Source organism: Oxyura jamaicensis, chromosome 7 (assembly GCF_011077185.1).
Source record: "Oxyura jamaicensis isolate SHBP4307 breed ruddy duck chromosome 7, BPBGC_Ojam_1.0, whole genome shotgun sequence".
Taxonomy (NCBI): Eukaryota; Metazoa; Chordata; class Aves; order Anseriformes; family Anatidae; genus Oxyura; species Oxyura jamaicensis.
The window spans coordinates 4,400,855-4,413,453 of record NC_048899.1 but is presented as its reverse complement, the minus strand read 5'-3'; the positions used below and the strand labels follow the sequence as shown (position 1 = coordinate 4,413,453).

General features: G+C 38.8%; 1 protein-coding gene across 2 annotated transcripts in view; it reads left to right on the top strand.

Annotated features, from left to right (window-relative positions):
• Positions 1-12,599, top strand: part of COL3A1 (collagen type III alpha 1 chain) — a 51,726-nt gene that overhangs the window by 30,361 nt on the left and 8,766 nt on the right. The window contains exons 15-39 of one of the 2 annotated variants that reach the window (XM_035331608.1): positions 258-311; positions 587-685; positions 809-853; positions 978-1,076; positions 1,794-1,847; positions 1,978-2,085; positions 3,329-3,382; positions 3,508-3,606; positions 4,716-4,769; positions 5,111-5,209; positions 5,352-5,405; positions 5,525-5,578; positions 6,129-6,182; positions 6,538-6,591; positions 6,782-6,826; positions 6,917-7,015; positions 7,133-7,240; positions 7,802-7,855; positions 8,833-8,886; positions 8,991-9,044; positions 9,728-9,781; positions 10,092-10,199; positions 10,376-10,429; positions 10,933-10,986; positions 11,861-12,022. In XM_035331608.1, the coding sequence (XP_035187499.1) occupies positions 258-311; positions 587-685; positions 809-853; positions 978-1,076; positions 1,794-1,847; positions 1,978-2,085; positions 3,329-3,382; positions 3,508-3,606; positions 4,716-4,769; positions 5,111-5,209; positions 5,352-5,405; positions 5,525-5,578; positions 6,129-6,182; positions 6,538-6,591; positions 6,782-6,826; positions 6,917-7,015; positions 7,133-7,240; positions 7,802-7,855; positions 8,833-8,886; positions 8,991-9,044; positions 9,728-9,781; positions 10,092-10,199; positions 10,376-10,429; positions 10,933-10,986; positions 11,861-12,022 (1,827 nt within the window). The remainder of the gene's footprint in view (positions 1-257; positions 312-586; positions 686-808; positions 854-977; positions 1,077-1,793; positions 1,848-1,977; positions 2,086-3,328; positions 3,383-3,507; positions 3,607-4,715; positions 4,770-5,110; positions 5,210-5,351; positions 5,406-5,524; positions 5,579-6,128; positions 6,183-6,537; positions 6,592-6,781; positions 6,827-6,916; positions 7,016-7,132; positions 7,241-7,801; positions 7,856-8,832; positions 8,887-8,990; positions 9,045-9,727; positions 9,782-10,091; positions 10,200-10,375; positions 10,430-10,932; positions 10,987-11,860; positions 12,023-12,599) is intronic. The other variant, XM_035331609.1, reaches the window with a different exon arrangement.

Below are 12,599 nucleotides of genomic sequence, written 5' to 3'. Positions count from 1 at the left end.
ATAAAATTTTGAATGATCTTATCAAAGACATTATTTTGCTGAGGTGTGCAAAAGGTTATTTAGGTGTGATATTTAAGGACTAGCCAAATTTCATCTTCTATAGCATAATTTATATATGTTATTTTGCCAGGTGTTTCCTTATTCAGAGAAAAATGTAATCATCAGGCTTTTTTTTTTTTTTTTTTTTAAACTTAAGATTAATTCTAACCATATGGTTTTCACCTCTTGTATTAATAGGATTTCTTTTACTTTTTAAGGGTCCCCCAGGCCCCCCTGGAACTGCAGGATTTCCAGGCTCTCCAGGTTTTAAGGTATTCAGCTACAGATATGCAGGATACAGGATTTAATGTTTTATGTTGCATTCTGGGAGGGTCTCGAGACAACTTTCAGCATCTAGAGGAGCTACGCACTGGGACCATATGTCTCAGCATTGGGTAGCTGAGCTGATTTGGCTCTTGCACTCAGGGGATGGTGGTGGTAACATTTTTCTCAAATCATGTAAAGGCGAAGAAGAGGCCATGGCATTAATACTGATTTCCATGGAGATATGACTAAAATGCATTCATTTTCCCCTTTTTTTCCTTAGGGCGAAGCTGGTCCTCCTGGTCCTGCTGGTGCTAGTGGTAGTCCTGGAGAGAGAGGAGAACCTGGTCCTCAGGGTCATGCTGGGCCACCTGGGCCTCAGGTATGTAAATACCACCTGAGAACAGTGAAGTGGAGTGTGAGCTGCTCTTCACAAAGCCTTACAGCTCCTTTGGTTTAAGGATGATAGGTTAGCAGCATCAGTTTAGACGTTTCTTTTTTCCAGGGTCCTCCTGGAAGAGCTGGAAGTCCTGGCAACAAGGGTGAAATGGTGGGTACTTTTCATATTAGTGTCTTTTACTACACTGAGTTCATGTGGATCACTGATGACCTGGGCAGAATCCAGCCGTGCTGAGCTCTGTTCATCCTGTTCATCTCCTTCTGGCTTTCCACAGGGACCTTCTGGTATTCCTGGTGCTCCTGGTCTGCCAGGAGGCCGTGGTCTTCCTGGCCCACCTGGTGCAAGTGGAAATCCTGGAGCAAAAGGCTCTCCGGTGAGTTACTAATATTCATTACACTGTTTGTACAAAAAAAGCATGGTGGAAATAGTTCTGATACTGTTAAAAAATAAATAAATAAATTGAATTTGTCCTATTAATTTGAGATGGTCTCATAAATTATTTTATGATAACTATAGATGATCATTTTTTTATAAATATATTATCTTTCACACATTACCTTGTATATTGGTATATATTTGAATTAAACATATCAATAATACCTATTCACTTTCCTAAATTATGTATCAAATCAGAAACACATAGCAAAACAGTTTCTTGACTAAAACTGTTGCATTAAATAAAACCTGACATGTTAAAATCCCGGTTTCACCTGCTGAAATTCCCATTGTCCTGAGTCTGCAGTCCACTACACCTAGTAAGTTGTATCTACTCTTACCCCGTCGTTTAACCTGATACGTTCTCTCCTGGCAGCTATACACCACACATAGTTCTTTCTCAACAGACATAAAATTCTTCTCAGCGGTGCTTAAGATTACATCACTTCTTTACTGAATTTTCAAAGAGCACCATACATTCAACATCTAGATCCAATTGGTTTCTACTAATTCTGTTGCAATAAATTACTAAAATAATAAAAATTAGTCAATATATTGAAATATGTCTATTTCTTAGTATTTTAGTACTACCTCATAGCTCTGGAATAATACCCTATGGCAATCCATAACCTTAATGAGATTTTCTTCTGTTTAGGGAGAACCTGGTAAGAATGGTGCAAAAGGAGATCCAGGCCCCAAAGGCGAGCGTGTAAGTGATTTTAAAATGCATTCAGAGACTTCTTCCCAGGAAGTCTGAACCCTGAACCATTCCACGCACAAAACCAGGGGGTTTCTCTTGGAATCCTAAGGTCACTGGTGGCTTTTGCTATTGTTGCCAGGGTGAAAATGGCACCCCAGGTGCTCCTGGGCCTCCTGGTGAGGAAGGCAAAAGAGGTGCAAATGGTGAACCTGGCCAGAATGGCGTCCCTGGAACACCTGGAGAAAGGGTAAGCCACTGTAGATGACCATGCATACGAGGTATATTTTGAGTTAGCACAAAGGTAAAAAAAGCTGGTATTCAAAATTTTTTGAGATGAAATTTGATTCCATATCAATTCTCACCAAATTCAACATGTGCAACAGGGTTACAAAACTTGGGAGAGTTTTTATCTAGTTCCTAATCTCAGCTGCAGAGTTTGTCTCTATTGCAGTCTGAAATACTTTAAATTATTATTTTTTTTATATTGAAGAACTAAAGTGGAAGTCATATCTAAAGCTTCATGCTGAAAAACAACTGTAAACACCACAAAGAAATTGGAAACATTTCTTAATTTTTATGCTACTTCCAAAATGTCTTCTCAGTTTAAAAAATAAAAAAAACAAACAACTATTTGTGATAGCCATCACAAAACATTAGCTTTGAAAAGTGAAATTAGTGCAAATTCAGGATGTGTCATTATATCATCATCTTTATTGTCAATATGTCTTTAGCATTGATATCCTGACAACAGCAATATTGTCAGGATATCTTATATCTTACAATGCCATTATTTCCAACAGTTTTTCAGCTACTACGTTCAGTAACTTTCCAAAGAGCATTCTCACAAAGGAGTTCTTGAATTGATTTATTGAATAACAAAATAGTAACAACATTACAAATTTTATATTTCTGTTCCCATCTAAATCAAAGGAAATTGTATTCATTTATTTATAACACCTAATTTAAGAATTGCTTACAGTGCTTGCTGAAGCTATGATCTATGTGATGCAAAGTGAACAAATAATTTTAAATATATAAATTAGGCTGCAATTTATATTTTATAATTACAATTCGTTGTGAGCAATAAAGATAGTAAATATAATTATTAAAATACAGTAGAGCACTTTTCAGTATTGAATTAGAAGAAAATCATTCTTCAAGTTCTCCAAAACATAAATAGTTCTTCAAAACATAGTTCTTCAAAACAACCATGTTGTTTTATTTTTTTATATGATTTTTTAAAAACGCTCATGAATAAAGGGACTAATGTAGGGCCTGTTGAAAGAAAATGAAGGACTGTCTATTATATCAATAGGGTTATGCCCTCGAGAAGATTCTTCTTCAGACTTTCTTACCACAGTGAAATGTAATTTCCATGTATTTCTTTCATTAATTTTCTGAATGTCTAAAGGCAAATAGTTTAGAGAAAATATTTCCCATTACCCAAGTTATATTGCCTAATATCCGTATTTTTTTCTTTTATTTCACAGGGCTCCCCTGGTTTCCGTGGTTTACCTGGTAGCAATGGACTTCCAGGTGAAAAGGTATGAGTCTTCTAAAACCATCCCACTCTTCTCTTGAATCCATGTTAATTTGAATGGACAATTTCAGATTCAATATGATTCCAATTTCCTTCCTGATATTTTTATTATTATTATTTGTTTTTTAGGGCCCTGCAGGTGAACGTGGCAGTCCAGGTCCCCCTGGCCCAAGTGGACCTGCAGGAGACCGTGGACAAGATGGAGGCCCTGGTCTTCCAGGAATGAGAGTAAGACAAGATATCTACAGAAAATAAGATAAATTCTATTAAAGATGCCTCACCTGAGCTGATAAAATAGAGAAGTCCAATTAGAGAAAAATTCTAGTGATGTTATTACTTCCTTTGAATCTGGTACATACGTTCATCGTGCTACAGATAACCATGCAGCAATGTGGAGCTTTCAGAAATATCTGTCACAAGTGAATGTATGAAGTTTATATGAAGCTGAACGTGCTCCACAGCTCTCAGAATACACCATGCATTCTTATGAGATATGGCTTTAATGGGGATTAGCATTGGACGCGTTTCTGTATTGTCTTTTTATCTTTTAACGAATATTAAAGTGTATTATAAAATGTGTTATGCTTATAGCATTTAATAGATGGTTGGTTTCTTGCATTTGATATTGTTTTACTTGTTTAAATAGAGCTAAATTTTTAATTTAAATACGTGTTTAAATTATGCATTAATATGCGTGTTTTAATATACTTAAATATTTAATGCCTTTTATATTGTTTATTTGTAATTAATGCAAAATAATATAAATCTGATTGGTCAGATTTTCATAGTATATATATCAAGAAGACTTTCAGAGATAATTTATTGTATAATGCACACAGAACAACATAACATTCTGTGAACTATACTAAGAAACCGCTAGCAATAAATACATTGAAATTTGAGCTTGAATGCAGGCTTCTGGGAGTTAAAATTTTATTGGAAATGAAAATAATAGCTTAAAATATAATCTTATTTTAAGATATAAAACAAGATAAGTAAAAATACGTTACAAGTTGTGCTGCTTTTAAGTACAGGGCACAGTGAAACTTGTTTCGTTCTTTGAATTTTTACCCTCAGAAATGAGTTTTTTCTCAAATAATGGAAAAATATATTTTTGTGCATGTTGTTTGATGGCTTGATCATATAGTATGAAAATCTATGAGAAAGGGATTAAATCCTAGCAAAATAATTTGTTAGATTTGTTAGATTTCAACTTTCCCCTTAGTGAGAGGTTAAAAACAATAAAATATTTTTTAAAAATATTTATTTATTTATTGTTAACTCAGTACTACACATTTTAAACTGAAGAGTAACAATTTTTTTTTCTTCAATTTCAGGGTTTGCCTGGAATTCCAGGAAGTGCTGGAAGCGATGGGAAGCCTGGCCCCCCAGTATGTACAATATGCATATATTTTATACTAGTCTTCCTATTAGCCTTACCCCGATCCCACAGTATCTACGTGACACATTCTTATCATAGTCCGATTGTCTATTTTTTGTTTGTTTAACGATCAGAGCGCTTCAGGTGCTGTTTCATTGTAATAGCTTTGTGCAGATCTTATACTCCATATTTCAAATAATATTGAAGCTTGGTTGAAATTCAAAATGCATGATAAGTCTGGAATGTAAATGTCTCTAGCCTGATCTCACCTTGACTATTTAACGACTCCTAGATAAGCATTTCTTTCACCTAAGAGATGCCATGTCTTAATTTCTTTTCTGCTTATCCCAGGGTAATCAGGGTGAACCTGGCCGTTCTGGTCCACCTGGCCCGCCAGGCCCACGTGGTCAACCAGGTGTAATGGGTTTCCCTGGTCCTAAAGGAAATGAGGTTAGTGGGATTTCTCCACATCTGTGCTTGAGCAGTCAACTGTTACGATTGCTTCATAGTGGAGGAATTTGGTGCTACAGCTTTGAATTATTGTACTTTGAGCAGAACAGGTATTTTAAATGTGATCTTTCTCTTTTGTAAGGGTGCGCCTGGTAAGAATGGAGAAAGAGGCCCTGGTGGACCACCTGGAACTCCTGTAAGTTTTACTCATGATTTTTTTAATAATATAACAAAACTATTATATTCATTACTAATAATTTGGTGATTTTATAAAAATATCAACTCATAACCGTAGCCAATTTTGCCTTTGTTTAGGGTCCTGCTGGAAAGAATGGTGATGTTGGCCTCCCTGGTCCTCCTGGACCTCCTGTAAGTGTGGGATTCCCATAAGAGTCAAATATCAGCTATTGCCAAGGTGGTCTGCAACCTACAGAAAGAGAATGTAAATTTAGAGGGGGCAAATGTTTTTATGATATAAAGAAACCTCCTTTTATGAAGAAAAATACCAGAGCTCTTCTTCCCCATTATTTCCATACATTAAAACTCTGTGGGAAGAACCTGAGGCAGGTATACCTGCTGTGAGTTGAAATGAAAAGTCAATTCACAGCTGTTAGGGATATGCCATCTTCTCTAATTGAGACATATTAGTGCTCCCTTCAAAGTTTATCAGAGCTAGCAATTTTGGACTAGTGTCAAGTGACACAAATATTAAGTGAGATAAATATTTCTCCTAAATTACATCTCATGGTTGGGGTGAAAAGAGGAAATACCAGAACAATGTGATACATTAGCCTTTAGAATTGTGAAATATCTTCTCCAAGTCAAGATAAGGAGACATAGATTAGAGGTGGTGTGGAGGTGTTTCTATGTTGAAATATTCTCAGACAGTTTCATTTTTTCCTCTTCTGTTTGGTTCTAGGGTCCTTCTGGGGAGAGAGGAGAACCAGGGCCGTCAGGTTCTCCTGGCCTCCAGGTGCTGTGTGTTTGCAGTTAATTTCTTTCTGATTTTTTTTAAACAGACTAACAAAACAAAATAGAAGGAAAAAAGAGAGATCTAACCACTTTCATTAGCATGCATGTCATCATACTTTGAAGTAAATCAAATCATCAGTTGATAAAATGTATTGCTCAGTATTTTGTAATTGCAAACCGGATGGCTGGCTCAGTGGGTATTAAACTGCTGACTGTCAAATTAGCTCCTCCTCCTTTGCAGAGGATGGGAATGAGTAGGGTCCATATCTTTGTGTCAAAACATTTTGCTAAATAGAAGAATGCATATTTTATCTATGTAACCTAGGCTTACATTATGATACTGTTCCTCCTTATAGGGATTGCCTGGTGGACCAGGACCAGCTGGAGAAAATGGAAAGCCTGGTGAACCAGTAAGTATTGTTTCCTTTCAAAGCTCTTCCCAGATATATCAAATTTCCAAATTCAGACAGCCATCAATGTTCTGCAGAGCAGAGAAATCTGTTTTCAGGGATAATAAGAGGAAGAAACAGGTTGACAACCACAATGCAGATTTGTTAAGTAAAGTGCATGGATAACTTGTGTTTATTTTCTCATAAACAGGGGCCAAAAGGTGATATTGGAGGACCTGGATTCCCAGGCCCTAAGGTAAATCATACAGCATCTTTTCTACAGTTACGTTAATAAATTGACAATTATGAACCTGACAACAAAGAATAACATGTTTCTTTGTCACAGGGTGAAAATGGTATCCCAGGTGAACGTGGTGCACAGGGTCCTCCAGGACCTCCTGGAGCGAGAGGTGGGCCAGGTCCAGCTGGCTCAGAAGGTGCCAAGGTACCCACAAACTTGCCTGCCTGCTGTGTGCAGCAATCAGTCATGCCCCCCCCCCCCCCCCCCCCCCCCCCCCCTTTTTTTTTCCCCCTTTTTCTAATTAGTTTTGTCACTCTTTAGGGTCCTGCTGGCCCCCCTGGTGCCCCTGGAGGCACAGGGCTGCCTGGCTTACAGGGAATGCCTGGAGAAAGAGGACCTGCAGGAAGTCCTGGACCAAAAGGGGATAAGGTAACACATATCTCACACACCCTGCCAATTTTATGCTACCTCAGTGTCAGCCTCCCAGAAGGCACAGGGTTTGTTCACGTGTTCACTTTTGGCCTGATTTCCGAGGTACTGATTGTGCAGTATTGTTGATTTAGCAGTGCTATATGGACTGTGTGCATTTTTAAAGTACAGCATTTTACAGCAGGTGTAATATGCTAGCTATTTTGTTCTGCTTTGTCGCATGAGGGAAGGGAAAAACAAAACAGGTCCAATGAAGCTAATAAACAACTAGAATAGTTTATGCCAAATTGTCTGCCCATAGTATGGACTCCATTTTGAATCAGTCTGGAGTTTTTGCATCCACGTATTCTGGATCTGATGCTGAATGCTGTGCAGAACGTCATCCTGTTTCAGATTTGTATGACCACAATAAGGAAATATGGTTATCTGGACACCCTCGCTAAGAGATGCTCTCCTCAGTAACGTGTGGTGTGTTTTTTTTTGTTTTGTTTTTGTTTTGTTTTTCTTTTTTTGTCTTTTGCTTGCTTTTTGCTTATGCTTTTTACATCTTATGCTTTCAAGGGTGAACCCGGTGGCAAAGGTGCTGATGGCCTTCCTGGTGCAAGAGGAGAGAGGGTGAGTGGTCTTTAAATGTCTAACAGTTTATGAATTAGCTTCATATAGTCTACATTTAGAAGGTGAGTACAGTTACAGTGAATAAATATGATCTAGGAGAGGTAAAATAGTAGCCCCATTGTATTTCATTCTGGCTATTTGAATCTGGTTTTGTGAACCAAATTAGACATACTACTATTCTTTGTGATCATGGCTGCCCGTGTAGATATAACAAAGCTTTTGCAAGTAGAAGATTATAGTTAATTAGGACAATGCTTTGGAGGGAAAGCACCAATGCAGAAGTAGGAAAAATGTTATTAGCTTCCATAAGCTAGCCAACTGAAGAGGAGAATGTTGGTTATAATGAAGCACAAAAAGATGTTGTGATAGCAAGGGCTCTCATACAGTCTACAGTTTACTATGTATGATATATTTATACATCTATATAGCATATGCACTTGAAATGTATACATAAATCCAACAAGTACATGCAAGCAGTATACACATCAAAACAACAAGGGTTAGCAAATATATTAACACAGCTTGTATGAGTGGCAGGAAGTAGAATAGTAGACTTCAAACCATAAGGTGCACGTTGAATTCTCAAGAAAAAAAAATGTGAGAGTTGGTCAAGAGATGTTGAATTTATCCCAAAGAAATATGGAGCAATTATCTATATAGAAGTTAGAGCAATAGGTGACTTTTATTGTCTGCCATTGAAAGAGGCTTATTGACTTCAAGTGGCTTTGGATTAGATTTATATGGGGGGGGGGGGGAATAATGAGAAATAAATTGGAGATGTCTCACATCACAGAACAGTGTGATGTCAGTATATCACTCCAAAAGGTAGTGTGCAACAACATGCTGGCATTGTAGAGCTGCTTGCATTTAAATATCATTACCAACATGTTTGCACTGAAACACACATTATTGATCAAAATAAAGGAGATAACACCATCATATTTTGATACAAAATACATTATTTTCTAATTGTTTAGGGTAATGTTGGTCCCATCGGTCCTCCTGGTCCTGCCGGCCCACCTGGAGATAAGGTAAAGCATCTTCCATAAAGATGTGTGATACCATAAACAGTAGCATCACTGTCTGTCTCCTGGGAAGAGGAGGAAATCCTGGTAATCATTCTTGTTCCTTACAGGGAGAGACTGGTCCAGCAGGTGCCCCAGGTCCAATGGGTTCCCGTGGAGGTCCTGTAAGTGACAGTCATTTTGTCCAGTGTAACTTTATTCATCTAGCTTGGTAGAAACATCCAGTTGTAAACTGTCCCTATCAAGAACGCATTCGGTTGAGTCCATAATAAACTAACTACATTCAGCTCTCATTGACTCTTGGGATTTACAGATGCTAAGGACTTCAGAAGGTCAAAGCTTTTAACATTGTAAAGGGATTGGATGGCTGAAACGACAGATCAGAGCAAGAGTTTGAACCAATAGTTGCTAGATAAAGCAGAGGGATGACTTTGATTTGTTTCCATCTTGTCTTATGGTTAAGTAAAATATATATATATATATATATATTTCTATATTTTAGACTAATAAAACCACTTGTGGATCTCAGTTGCATCTAAGAAACAACATGGACTGTGGTCAGGGCTTATACAAGTGTAACTGAGATCAGTTTGTCACGCTTTAGATAGTTATCATGTAATTACCGAACAGTTGTTTTTAGATCTCAGGAGCAACTGCTGGCTTTGCCTTTTTTGTTTGCCTTTTGTCCGCTTGTGTGTCCATCTGTTCCCCTGCCCCATTCCTTCCCCTCATCCTCCCCCCGTTAAGGCAAAGAAACTTCAGCTGCATTCATGACAGTGTTCTCTAACTTCTAATATGAAGCCTATTTTTCTGACATCTTCCATTGCTGACTTGTTGCTATCTACAGGGTGAACGAGGAGAACAAGGTCTCCCTGGACCTGCTGGCTTCCCTGGCGCTCCAGTAAGTATAAATACTTAAAAACAATTGAATATGACTATCAATTTTTCATCTCTCTAAATTAATTTTCATCTCAGAATGACTTGGCTATAACCACTTCAATGTTTAAACTTACTGCATACATTTAATTTACTTGCTACTCTTTCTGTACTCAGTCACACGCAAAGCAACATTTTCTTTACCCTTCCCATGCCAGTAGACCGATAAAGGTCATCCCTTCAGAAGAGCATCTGGATAAAGTTTCTCATTACAGTGGTATTGTCTGCATTGTTTTGTTGTCCTGTCATAATATAACAATAAAATTCTTCTACAGGGCCAAAATGGTGAACCTGGTGGGAAAGGAGAGAGAGGCCCACCTGGTCTAAGAGGAGAGGCTGGACCCCCTGGAGCTGCAGGTCCACAAGGCGGCCCGGGTGCACCAGTAAGTATGTGCTGTTCTTTATTGCTCCAAATGGAGACACTTCTTCAGTTCTCCCTCAGCCTCCAGGTGGCTTGGCCGAAGTGCAAGCATTCAAATTGGCCGTAGCTTAATGGTGCAGCCTATAGTTTCTTATTTATTTTTCAACTGATCTGCTTTATCTGTTTCTTTCCATGTAGGGTCCACCTGGTCCCCAAGGAACAAAAGGAGAACGTGGATCACCTGGAGGCCCCGTAAGTGTTTCTTTGACTTAGTAACGGATGAATGGTTCTGTCTGTTACAACAAACATGATGTAAATGAACCACACGGCCTTCAGTGCCTTTAATATTGGTATTTCAAGAATAACTAAAGTCATCGCAAGGAGTAATTAAGGCTGAGGTGTTTGTGAGCAGGATTTCATCAATTTTTAATACAAGTAAGGTGCCAAAATGGCTTTTGGGACAACAACACAAAGCTATAAAATGGTTTATCTCAGCAGTTATTAGATTTATATGTTATCTATGACAAGTTCTCAGAGACAATTAGTTCACCTTTGAGGGACATGTGGGACCCCCCCCCCCGGCCGCCCCCCCCCCCCAAAGCCCTCACAAAGTTGATAGTCAGTTGCAGGCTATTTAATTCAGATTTAATTAAAAAACAAATATAATCCAAAGTCAGCTTTTGTACAGAATTCAATTGGATAAATTAACATTTTCCTAATCTTCAGAAACTGACACAATTATTGGTGTCTTACAGGGTGCTGCTGGTTTCCCTGGTGCTCGTGGTCTACCTGGTCCCCCTGGTAACAATGTAGGTTGTATTCTTACCTTGCAGATATCTTTCTTTAGACTTATTAATATATTAATCTTTATTAATCTGGATGTACCTTGCTATGAATAATGCACAATCAAAGTTACCTTGAATATGATGTTTGTGTTTAGAAAAAACTTCTACTAAAGAGAGTTTATTCTCCCTCTTTAAACAATCAATCTGACTTTTGATTTGCTTTAAAGATTAAGCAAATACAAAGAATAAGATGTATTTATCTCTTTTTAATAAAAATTACACATTTTTCATGGTACTGTAACTAAGACATGAGAAAACATCTTTTATATTTAAATAACAGAATTTTATTTTGGTTTTATAGTTAATGACAGATGCAAATATTGCCAAATAATAAGAAAAAGTAAGGTTTTATTTAACGTTAACAATAACCAATGGGAAGAGTTGCATTGACTTTATCTAAGCTAAGAGTTTTAATGAAAAAAAAACATTCAGCACGCGTTCGAGATAGCAGTAAAGGTATCTGGCGTGAGTGGATCTAGATATCAGCTAGACCTGCTAATATTTCGAATTGCTGTGGCAGAGCCTTGGGTAAGGAATGAGGAATCCTGTCTTGGATGCATAACAACCACTGCACATCCCAAATATGCAGGTGTTGCCTTACGCAAAATATATGTCCAGACAGTCAGGAGAAAAAGATGTGGCTTGAAAGCAGTAGACAATGGGACTAATGCTCTTTATAAGAATCAGTTCAGAGTTGGGTGCATAGGGATTGCACCCTAACTCTACCTTTAGACACTGAACCAAGTTTGATTTGCTTTGTGAGGAAAGATTGACACCAGTAAGTGTGTAGTGCTGTTTCAGATAATACAGCTCATGCTCTTCTTTTTAAAATGTTTAGGGTAGTCCAGGTCCCCCTGGTAATGCAGGGCCTGGTGGAAAGGATGGGCCTCCTGGACCCCCTGGTAACACTGGTCCTCCTGGCAGTTCGGGACCTCCTGGAGCAAGAGGTGAGCCTGGCCCACCAGGTGAAAAAGGGACAACAGGCCCTCGTGGAGAAAGGGTGAGTACATGGCAAGCTGGGGGCTGTTACACCGATAGGGATTGCGTACTGTCCCCTTGTACCCAGCTCGGGTGAGGCTGCACCTCAAGTGCTGTGTTCAGCTTTGGGCACCTCAGTATAAGGACATTGAAGCCCTGGAATGCGTCTAGAGAAGGGCTACAAAGCTGGTGAAGGGCCTGGAGCACAAGCCCTGTGGGGAGTGGCTGAGCAAACTGGGGTGGTTTAGTCTGGAGAAAAGGAGGCTCAGGAGAGACCTTATTGCTCTCTACAGCTACTGGAAAGGAAGATGTGGGGAGCTGGGGGTCGGCCTCTTCTCACAGGTAACTAGTGATAGGACTAGAGGGAATGGCCTCAAGTTGCCCCAGGGGAGGTTCAGGTTGGAAATTAGAAAATTCTCCTCAGAAAGAGCAGTCAGGCACTGGAACGGGTTCCCCAGGGAGGTGGTGGCATCACCATCCCTGGGGTTGTTCAAGGAAAGTTTGGATGTGGGGCTTAGGGATGTAGTTTATTGGGTGACATTGGTAGTAAGGTGATGGCTGGACCAGATGATCTTGGAGGTCCTGTCCACCTTTAATGA